Source organism: Periplaneta americana, chromosome 2 (genome assembly GCF_040183065.1).
Source record: "Periplaneta americana isolate PAMFEO1 chromosome 2, P.americana_PAMFEO1_priV1, whole genome shotgun sequence".
Taxonomy (NCBI): domain Eukaryota; kingdom Metazoa; phylum Arthropoda; class Insecta; order Blattodea; family Blattidae; genus Periplaneta; species Periplaneta americana.
Window position 1 is genome coordinate 5185959 of NC_091118.1, and position 12158 is coordinate 5198116.

The 12158-nt window shown below is 37.2% G+C and overlaps 1 protein-coding gene across 1 annotated transcript in view; it reads left to right on the plus strand.

Moving 5' to 3' along the window:
- LOC138711961 (fatty acid synthase-like) overlaps nt 1-12158 on the plus strand; it is a 116608-nt gene that overhangs the window by 10949 nt on the left and 93501 nt on the right. Inside the window, exons 6-8 of the mRNA XM_069843282.1 lie at nt 2837-3067; nt 7221-7418; nt 8769-8900. Coding sequence (XP_069699383.1) covers nt 2837-3067; nt 7221-7418; nt 8769-8900 — 561 coding nt within the window. The remainder of the gene's footprint in view (nt 1-2836; nt 3068-7220; nt 7419-8768; nt 8901-12158) is intronic.

Below are 12158 nucleotides of genomic sequence, written 5' to 3' on the forward strand. Positions count from 1 at the left end.
TGTCACAGTATTATAACCTACAGTATGTTGGGAATCCCGTGGTCCAGGCACCCCAGATGTTTTTTTTCCAGGTACTCCGGTTCTCCCATGACATCCCAACAATTCTCTATCATAATTCATTACGAAAGTAATGTAGACTCACCGCAAGTGTTGCACTCAGGGCATTTCCTGGCGAACTAAGTAATCTACGCTTCTCGACATTAGCGATATCCATGTACGTTATTTGTATAATAGAGGCGAATATCGACAAGTTAAGGGCCTTGCTACTGAACAGAAAACAGAGAATTCAAAGACTGAATTGTTTCTGATAACTTTTGTTACAGAAAATGTCACTTAAAAGCTAATAACTAGATCTCGTCGACCTGGTTGGCGAGTTGGTATAGTGCTGGCCTTCTATGCCCAAGATTGCGGGTTCGATCCCGGGCCAGGTCGATGACATTTAAGTGTGCTTAAATGCGACAGGCTCATGTCAGTAGATTTACTGGCATGTAAAAAAACTCCTGCGGGACAAAATTCTGGCACATCCGGCGATGCTGATATAACCTCTGCAGTTGCGAGCGTCGTTAATTAAACCATATTTATTTATACTAGATCTCGGATTTTGAGGCACTTAAAAACTAACCTTTAAGCACCTAAAATAGACCCTGAATTTATCAAAATAGGCATTAAAAACACAGATTTAAGTATCTGAAAATACAATGTCAGCAGCTAAAATGTAATATCTATCCACACAAACTACAGTAACTATAAAAATTCAATTAATTAGTGAGTATTAAGCATTACGGTATACAGTGACAAAAACAGTAAAAATTATATTGCGGTTGGAAACTTTATTTTTGTTAAGTCTTAAATTATGAATACCGGTACTTAATATTTAATGCATACATGGCCTCATTGCGCTAAGGCTGCTAATACATAAGTGCTCATATTACAATTAAATTAATTAATTTACCAATGAATTTATAATTAACACATTATTCATTATTGACATTGCAATACATAACAACGTCTTTCTCTAATTTTCTTTTGTGAAACTTTGCCTTTTCTTACACAGAACCATTTTATACGCGAAAAAAATTCTTCCCAGTGATAGTGAAGCAATGGATGCTTATTTAACTCTAGCAATATTTGCCTTGCTGATTTCTTTACGGAGAACTACATCCTCCTGATTCATCACATTCCTGCTGTCTGCTCAAGTGCTCAACAAAACCAGACAGCTTCCAGGAATTTCTTCATTCCTACAACCAAACTATTACAGGATATTTGAACCATACCTACCCCATGACATTCAAAACTTTCTCTTTCACCGCTAAAACAATTAAATAATATATTGTAACAAATTGAAATAGGAAATTTTAGACTCTAAAACCTTAAAAAAAGTCTCAGCAAAATAGATATTTTAGGCACAAGTAAACCGTTTTCAAAAGTTCATATTTTTTATAAAATATGAAGATATTTGACTAGTTTTAGTTTATCCCTACAGAAAGAAATAGTCATTTAATCTAAAATGCGAAGTTTGCTAATAACTAGAGCCCGGATGTTAGATAAAATGCCTTTTTTAAAGTGTATGTATGAAAGACCTATTAGAGATAAACACGTTTCCACACATTTGGAGATGATAGGCTCAATTTTTATTTTGCCTTTTTTGCCTATTTTAGCTCCTGTTGCCTAGCTTAAGGTTAAATGCCTTTTTAGCCTTTTTTACGTCGTTATTGTACATTTTCTATATTTTTAATGTATTTCAAATAAACCGAACGTAATCTTCATCTTACGATGTTTGGTGACGTATACACGTCCGTTGATGTGACATATTAATGAATTTAAATACTATTATAGTCACAATCATGCCATGGTATGAAAGAAAAATTTCACAACCTTGAGCGGGAATCAAACCTGCGACTTCCTGTTCTCCGGTCAGCCGCTCTACCACTGAGCTATCGAGTTCGTCTCACGCCAAAGGCTTGGAATTATCCTTTCATACTGGCGACTCTGTGGTAGAGCGCCTGACCGGAGAACAGGAAGTCGCAGGTTCGATTCCCGCTCGAGGTTGTGAAATTTTTCTTTCATACCATGGCATGATTGTGACTATAATAGTATTTAAATTCATTAATATGTCACATCAACAGACGTGTATACGTCACCCAAACATCGTAAGATGAAGATTACATTTGTAAAGTTTCTTTCCACCCATAAGCAGTGCTGACTAGATCAGACGCTATGGACAGTACTCTATAACAGAGTCGCCAGTATGAAAGGATAATTCCGAGCCTTTGGCGTGAGACGAACTCGATAGCTCAGTGGTAGAGCGCCTGACTGGAGACCAGGAAGTCGCAAGTTCGATTCCCGCTCGAGGTTGTGAAATTTTTCTTTCATACCATGGCATGATTGTGCCTATAATAGTATTTAAATTCATTAAAAAAGAACGGTTGTACAAATTAAAAATATATATTCACTTCACACAAATATTTGCTGAGAATCTTATTCTCCAGCAATACATATGTTTCCAAGAAGTAGTAAAGTTTTCTCACCTACCAATTCCATCTTTTATGTCACTTAAGTTGGAAATGCCTGTACATAGATTTTTGCCTCCAAATTGAAAGATTGGTATAACAAAAACTTGGGATGCTGTCAGAGAAATAGGTAAATGTTGAGAATAATGGACTTCAGTTTGCAGAATAATCTGATCTTGTTCTATTTTTGTGTTTATTTTCAGTAAGAGAGTAGCTGCAGAAAAAATGTTTGACTGAGGTGATGTTTGAGTTAGGTGAATACTCTCTTAGCAATACAGACTACAAGACTAGAAGTTGCATAATTCTGAGGTGCAATGTTTGCGCAGGTTGGCGACCCTGAGGAGCTGGCCACACTTGACAAGGTGTACTGCACTGGCCGTGATGAGCCTCTCCTCATCGGCTCTGTCAAGTCCAACATTGGCCACACCGAGCCAGTGGCTGGGATGTGCTCCATCGCCAAGATGGTGGTCGCCATGGAGACGGGCTTTATCCCCCCCAACCTGCACTACGATAATCGCCGGGAAGGGGTGGATGGCCTGGCAGAAGGACGTCTCAAGGTCAGTGCTGATGCTGCTTGATTCATATGATATGAATATTTATATCTCATCTGTATGTCGTGGTCTGCATGGATATCCTTTCTAGAGGTTTTTGCTATCCTAGCAGGGTTTATTTCAAGCCTGTTTAGATTTCTCTCTAGACACAAGGCTGGACTCCACTTACAAAGGCAGAACACACAAACATCCTGACTGTGACTTAAAGGTGCGCCCCTTCATAATCTGTGCCCACTGAAGCACGATAACTACAGAGTGTTTGCCAGAAAACAGATTCTCCTCTCACTATATGTCATTGGCCTATTATTGTTAGAGATCAAACACTACTGTCAAGTATATAATCTGTATATTGTGACAGCTGCAACGGGGTTTGAACACGCGTCCAACAGGGCGCGCGGCAGACGAAACGCTGGTATGGGGAGCATCTGCATGCTGAAGGGCAGAGGGGGTGTATTACGTCAACGCGACGAGGGGAGGTGTGCGCGCGCAACTGCTCGTGCGGAGTGAAGGGGGGGGAGGACGGACCCTCCCGACTCTTCCAGAAGTCCGTCGAAGTGGAGATATCCAGATAATTCGATAGGACACCCGTAGAAATTTCTCGTAACTATGATTTCGCTATAAAAGAAGAAACGCCAGCGAACTCGGGCAGTTTCAGTTGATTAGTCAGCCAGTCAGTGAGTAAGCCAGAGCAAGCAAGCCTACTTGTGTACCGGAGTTCGGCTCGAGTGTGCGTCCGCAACTGTGACAGCATCCGAAGGCCTGAGTTCGAGTGCAGTGGACCGCAGTTGGAGGGACCTGAGTTCGAATGCAGTGGACCGCAGTTGGAGGGACCTGAGTTCGAGTACAGTGAACTGTCTCTGAAGGTCTGTGGTTCGAGATACTGTGAACTCGAGTGACTGAGCTAGAAGAACTGTGAACTGAGAACTGATAGTTCTGATTTGTAAATAGTGCTTTGTAAATATTAGTTAAGATTAACAGTTCATTGTTGTTCGTAATAGTCCAAGTAAATTGTCATTGCCGTCAGTGGAGTGCTATAACGAATACTGTGTTGAGTGAAAATCCTATTGTTGACGAGAGCGTTTAAGGTGAATTGTAGAAAGGAATTATTGTTGGAAGAATAAAATCCTATTGTTGAGTTGAAATAAATTCACAATATTTTCCCTGGATCGAACATGGGAAGATTTTGTGTCGCAAAGTATGGACACATAAGACAGGCTAAAGGGACGAACAGGTTAGAGCATTAGTATACAGCTGACTTCCATTCAGTGCACTGCAGTACACATTAGAACAGCAAATCTTTATTCTACAGAAATATCGTGGTGTTCAACAGCCATCTGACTTAACACTCCAGAATCAGTGACAGATGTGAAAAAAGCCAGTTCATTTTAAAATAGTTTTAACAATTGCGTCGCTTTCCAAGCTGATATGTTACATAAACTTGCCCGCTGGGACAACTTTCTTAACAATTTCACGGGAAACTGTTCTAGCCTGTGGCCCATGTCATGCATAGGTAGTAGCCTGTGTTTGTTACTTACATACAGATAAGCAGTAAGTAATGTCTATAGAGCTGATACTTCACTATCTCTTCCCTAGTTTTTATATTTTCCAGTAATATGGTTTCAGATTTATTATCTTGAACAGTGTCTTCCTGTCATAACAACCAGTAGTGGCAGTTTTACTTGGTACTGTGTTACTTACAGGATGCTTTTATTCATTCATAGCAGAAGTTTCGTATCGAGCACACACAGAATAAAGGACTTAAGAATATTTAATACTTTATTCCTTATAAACCATCACATGTTTACTTTCTATGCTTCCCTATTAAAAAGGTCTAACTTGTATTTTAGCCATTTTATCACATACTGATGCCCTTTCCTTTTAAAACTTAAAACATCAGGGTAAACAGTCCTATAATTGTTTAAGACCCATTTTGCATTCCGAATAATAATTTACATTTCTCATTTATTTTGAAATGTAAAAGGTCTTATGTTTAAATAGTCCCTTCTACTCAGTTTGGGTTCTAGTCTTAAAAGGGCTTATGTGCGGCTATTTTTGGAAATAATCAAGAAAATTGTTAAATGAGCAACATTACCTATTTTAGAAGAAATATAAACAAATAATATCCAGGCAAAAACTCTTAATTAAAAAAACTCTATAATTGACACCAATTTCAATCTTCCTGCTGCTCTCCTGAAAAGTATAAAATTTTTACTTAAGACCTTTTTCCTCCCGGCCACAGAAGTAATGGTATATCTCTCCTGAATGAACAACATAGTCCACTTTATAATCTAAAATCTCCTCACACACGTGATCTCCAGCATACCACTACACTTCCTTCTCCCTCTACTTTTCAATTTGATGGTACTTAGACACTCTGTAAATGTAATGTTCACTAACATTTGTTGCTGGTCCTTCTGCAGCATCGGATATATTCTTCTTATATTTTACCTTCATGGTTCTCCCCTTTGTGATCCCATTTTGTATTACTTGGCCCTTCCAAATTCATGAAAAGTAGTTTCCAACATTAATCTTCCCCAACCTAGTAATCTTTTGTACGTATTTATTTCATATTAGAAGACCTTACATGTTACAAACGTTGCATCTTCTTTTTTTTTATTTTATTTTTGTTGGTTATTTAACGATGCTGTATCAACTACGAGGTTATTTAGCGTCAATGAGATTGGTGATAGCGAGATGGTATTTGGCGAGATGAGGCCGAGGATTCGCCATAGATTACCTGGCATTCACCTTACGGTTGGGGAAAACCTCGGAAAAAACCCAACCAGGTAATCAGCCCAAGCGGGGATCGAACCCGCGCCCAAGCGCAACTTCAGACCGGCAGGCAAGCGCCTTAACCGACTGAGCCACGCCGGTGGCTGCATCTTCTTTCTCTATGCATGAAGCTGTATATCCAATTCAGTTTGTTACACCATCATTTTGTACCAATTCACCGAACTGATATTCTGTAAATGCAGTCTTCATGCTGCACTTGTTACATAATGTTACAATTACATGGATTTGTTTTACATGTCCTTAGACGCTGCTATATGCTACCTTTCTCTTCATAGTTCTAATTTATATATATATTAGAATGATTAATCATATTTTAACAAATTTTATTCTTTTATATCTAGATTTTATTGCTAATGTTTAACCTTTTAACCCATTCTACTTGTGATTTCATATGTACCATTGTATCCTATTATATACTCAGGTCTACTTCACATTTAACACCTATGTCTTCAGTGTTTGTTTATAATATAAGTTGTCTGTGGGTCTATTAATGATCTGATGATGATTCAGTGGAACCGAAAACGTTCATCTGTTATATAAAAACAGCATATTTGTGTTTATCACATTTGTGATTTGATAAGTCTTACAGTCTTAACAATAAAAACCTTGATAATTTGTACAGCTTACCGGACCCAAAATGGTTTTCAAATTCACAGAGTATACCTAGTTTTTGCTTCATTTGTATTCAGTCTTAGAGTGTACTGTGCTACATCTCTTTTTTATTCATTTCGTATGTTACACACTTTACAGTATTACTACTTGATCCTCTGATTGAGGTTCTGGCTGATATGTACATCTATTACCAGGCAGTACATCTCACTTGACGATATGTGTCAGAGGAAGAACAATTGTTTGTATACATCTGAAGTCTGACTAGTGTAATATGTAGCTAGTCAGCGATGTATGCGATGGAGGGGGAAAGGAACCAGCCACCATACCCCATTATCTCCTCGCCTAGTTGCCTCATAAGTGGTGTTTTTTTGCTATTACTTGGGAGGTTCAGACTTGTCTTCTGACGGTTGACTAAACAACAACAAACATAAGTGATTATCGATGCTTTTGAAGTCGTGCAATCGATTATTTTCAATATTACCCGAATTTTCGATGTTGAAACCAGCTGTGATTATCATGAGAAGGGATGTCAGTCAGTTAATATTTCTTTCCCATAAAAAGTTTTTCTTGCATGTAATATGCATCCTGCATTTTTAATGGAAAAATGTTCGTCTTTTATGTGAGTAGATACAGTAGGACTGAACCTACATAATTAATCTACGCATTGGTTGCATTCTGTGTATTATCACCATCACTGGCAGCTACAGTGCAGTACCATCACCACCTGATGGCTTCTGGTGGTCTCTGTCTGCAGGTGGTAACTGAGAAGTGTCCTCTGAGAGGCGGGCTTGTCGGCATCAACTCGTTTGGCTTCGGCGGTGCCAACGCTCACATCCTGCTGGACTGGAACCACAAGACCAAAGTGAAAGCAGGCGCCCCCTCAGACCACATCCCCCGCCTAGTGGTGGCGTCTGGACGTACAAAAGAAGCTGTTGACGTCATCCTCAACGACGTCAGTACCAGTGCTTTCTTCTTAATGATTTATCTCTTACCTTCGTAGTCTTTTCTTTATTTGTGCTTTGTGATTTTCCTTACTTTCTTCTGTACTTTCAATTATTTTATTTTGTATTATTATCCTTCCTCTTTTCTATCTCAGTGTTTATCTTTCTTCCTCCTTTTCTATTTCCCTTCCTTTCGATCTTCTTTTTTCCATTCTTGTTTGTTTATGTCTTTGCTAATTTTTTCTACTGTCATTTTTCTCTTTCTTTCTTTCCATTTGATTGCGTCCCTTATTATCTCTTCCATTTCCAACAATTTTTATCTATCTTTGTGTCTTCTCTATATTTCTCTTTTTATCTCTAACTTTGCTTTCTTGACACTTCTTCTGCTTTATCTTCTTCCTTTTTCTGCCCTTTTTTCTGTATAATAGGATGACAACTAAATTATACTAATAGTAATAGCAGTATATGTATAATAAAATTCCAAGCTCCATAATAAGTAGTAAACAAAAGAAGTTTAAAAGCATAGTCAACAGGTTGCTGCTGCATCATATGCCATATACTGTAGAGGAATTTATGTCTTTAGACTTTGCATGAAAGTACTAATATGTAATTGTGAAGGCATATAGGTCGTTATTACTATTAAGAACATATATATCATTATTATTATTATTATTATTATTATTATTATTATTATTATTATTATTATTTTTATACTATCTTAGTTGCAATTCTTGTTAAATCGTGTCAGCAGATGTCCTGCAATAACAATGTTACAAATTCATGCTTTATAGTATAATCAGAAACTAGATTAAGACTTCGAAATAAGATTGACGAAGCCATAATTTGTAAAAATCTTTATGGTGAATAAATTACTATTACTACTATTAGCATATTAGCAGTAGTAGTACTAGTAGCAACAGCAGTAGTAGTAGTAGTAGTAGTAGTAGTAGTAGTAGTAGTAGTAGTGGTGGTGGTAGCAGGAGTAGTAGTAGCAGTAGTAATACAGTAGCAGTTGTAGCAGCAGCAGCAGCATGAAGTATGGGCTTCTGTCAGAACTGGATGCTGTGGCTGAATTGATGCAATGGCACCAAGCAATGAATCACATGCTTCAATAGCAGTCCTAAGGACGTCAAAATGATCTCAATATAAGGAGGTTGCACAATAAGTGTATGGCTGCAGTATTTGCCTACGAGCCTCTTCTGGAAGGAAAAAAAAAAGACACATAATAATAATAATAATAATAATAATAATAATAATAATAATACTAATAATAATAATATTTATTACTAATGATAATAGTAATAAAGAAATCCTTGAGTTCATTTGCAAACAAATCAGCTCAGCTGTGGCAATGCTTGCAGTTGGAGGGCAGGCCTCTGGACGCGGAGTATGTGTCCCTCCTGCACGACTTCCAGGCTGTCAACATCCCGGGACACTGCTACCGAGGCTACACACTGCTGTCCAAAGAGGGCCCCAAACAGAGGAGCATCAAGGTACAGTACGAGGAGGCATGTGTAGTCCACGGAGGTCGGTCATGGAACTCAGAATGTTGCCCATAAGTAGATCACAACGTTTTGAAGATCAGTTCTATCTTCATCTTGAGGAGAACGAAAAACAGGGTGAGGAGGGTATTCTAATCGTTGGGGTTGTTACAATCCGTTTGACTGAAGTACAAGTCGTTGTAACCCTATTTGTCCCTTTTTAATTTCGGTATTTTATTTTTAATTCCAGAATTGAATCACCAGTTTGAAGAAGGGAATAAATGCCAAATTTTACTAAATTGAGTTATTTCCACAAATGCCATTATCAAACATAACTAATGTATCAGGTACAAAATGGAATCAAAAACCGTGTTACAAAATTTGTCAGTTATAAGAAAGAAATTACTCCCGGATTTATTCCGTTCTTCAAGCTGTTTTTGTTATTAATGACAATATGGTGCTCTGTATTGCTAATACTGCTTTGAACTACTTTGTGACTAAGTCATACTTTTTTAAATAGGTAAATATAGGTCTATACTTATTTTATTTTAAATGTATGTATCTGTCTTTAAATTAAGCAATTGTTGGCAACACTGATGCTTGATTAGTTTGAGGCGGGAATCAGCTGTTTATTGAGGCATGACAGTACGGTTTGAGCTTCAGTACAGTACAGACGTGTAGTGTTCGTGCTAGTGAAGTGAATAACCAGTGCATTAACTATAGAGTGCGGAAGTGATAGTGGTTCAAAATAATTGAAATCAGTGATGGGACACAACTATAATTATAATAGGGCCTGGGGCCTATAAATAGACATAACGGAATATATTCCGTTCATAGGCTAGATTTATATACATACTCATATGCTGAACAATTATAATGTGGTAGAGGACTTAGACTTCAATGTTAGTCAAGAAGTAACCATAGAATCTGAGGGCAATAATGAAACCCCTTCGCCAAAATTACCATTGCAATCAGTAGCTACAAATTACATTCCATCGGGAAATATCAATACACACCCAATAATAAGACAAACAAAATTACTCTTCACAAGTTTTACGAACGAACACAATTCGGAATACGCCATATTGGATCAATCACATAGCAACACGGAAAGTATGGATATTCACCGATTGGAGACTCACTGCTGGATAATAATCAAATAACTACTACAGGAACGGAAAATATAGTTCACGACAAGATATCTACCCAACCTAATACAATACTAGAAAAAAATTCACGTAATCCCACGACACACAAGATTCAGACGAACCCTAAACGTAATAAACCCAAAATTCAAACATCAGCTTTGCAGGATAAGGCAAAGCCCAACTCGCAAGAATCAATCATACCCACACAGGATGGGATGGCCCCAAAAGACCAAGATACTCTAATTGGGGAACAAGATAAGACAGACTCATCAGTTAATAACAAAATTCCACTAACTATTCCTTATTATGATCATAATGATACTCCACCATATACTGTTATCATGCAAGCCAGGGAGGGAAATATTACAAAGTTACACCCACTACAAATGGGGAAATTACTATTTGAATCCAAAATTATGAGTCTACAGATAGTCAAAAAAATTGGATACAATAAATTGGAGTTGACCTTTGATTCATATTTTTATGCAAATCAATTTATCAATTCCAAATTCTCAGAACATAATAATGTTGTTGTTGTTGTTGTTGTTTTCTAATGCCAGGCGTTTGACAACAAAGTCACTTGACCTCTTGCACTCCAATATTTTTCAAAGATATTATCATGGCCAGCCACTGAAGCACAGATTTTGAGGTGTTCCGAATCCATTTCTTGGTTTGAGTTGCACAATGGACAGTTAGGGGACTGATATATTCCAATTCTATGCAGGTGTTTGGCCAAACAATCATGGCCTGTTGCCAATGTAAATGCAGCTACAGACGATTTTCGTGGTAAATCGGGAATTAACTGTGGATTTTGATGCAGAGAGTTCCATTTTTTCCCTTGGGATTGAGTGATCAAATTTTGTTTGTTGAAGTCTAAGTATGTAGATTTAATAAATCTCTTCACAGAGTAATACGTAGATTTAGTAACAGGTCTGTAAGTAGCAGTGCTGCCCTTCTTTGCTAAAGCATCCGCATTCTCGTTTCCCAGGATTCCACAATGGGATGGTATCCATTGGAATACAATTCTTTTATTGAGTGATATTAATTGAGAGAGCATTTTAGTTATTTCTGCTGTTTGAGATGAAGGTGTGTGTTTAGAGACTATTGATAGAATAGCTGCTTTGGAGTCTGACAATATAGGCCTAACTGCATTTTTAAATTTATTGATGTGGCATAGAAGATTCCTGAGACTTTCACTTATTGCAATGATTTCACCATCAAAACTTGTTGTTCCATATCCAAGAGATCTATAAAGTGAGAAGAGACAGCATGTAACACCTGCACTGGCACCTTGTTCTCTGGAGATCAAGGATCCGTCGGTGTATAAATGAAGCCAGTTTTGTGGAGGGTACCTAATATTAATTGTCTCTAAAGACAATTGTTTTAGTATTTCATTGTTTACTTCTGATTTTAGTATTTCGTCTGTTAAATTTAGATTATATTCTGTATTTAATAGAGTTAAAGGGTTTGGTTTAATTTGTAGGTTTTCTTTTAAATTCGGGATATTGATTTTCTGTTTTAATTCTTGAACAATGGATATGAAACTTTTTTGAGTTTTCAATCTACAAAGAGGACTGTATGATTGCCAATTGTTTCCTGGTAATCTGATAAGTTTTTCATATTGAATCAGTGCTTTTTCTTCTATTGTCATTTTGATGCTGTTAATATTAGTAAGGAATCTCATAGAATCTATTGGAGTTGTTTTGATTCCACCAGTAATGAGTCTGAGAGCTTGGGCTTGAACATATTCTATTTCGTTTATGAAAGGTGAAGTAATTAAAATTTCTCCGCAGTATGTCAGCACTGGCTGTATAAACATTTTGTATGTAGTGTTGAAAGTATTTCTAGAGCATCCCCATTTCTTTCCTGCTAGTCTTTTTAGAAGGGAGAATCTTTTACGAGCTTCTTCAGAAATGTATTTCAAATGGTTGCTCCATGTTAACTTACTATCGAAAATAACTCCAAGATATTTGAATTCATAAGTTCTAGGAAGGTGTTGGCCATTGTGTTGGATATTGAATTCTCTTTGTTTTTTACCAAGTGAGAATATTTGGTAGTTACTTTTGCTTAAATTGAGTGTCATCAAATTTGATGTATTCCATTCATGTAGTTGATTTAGAGC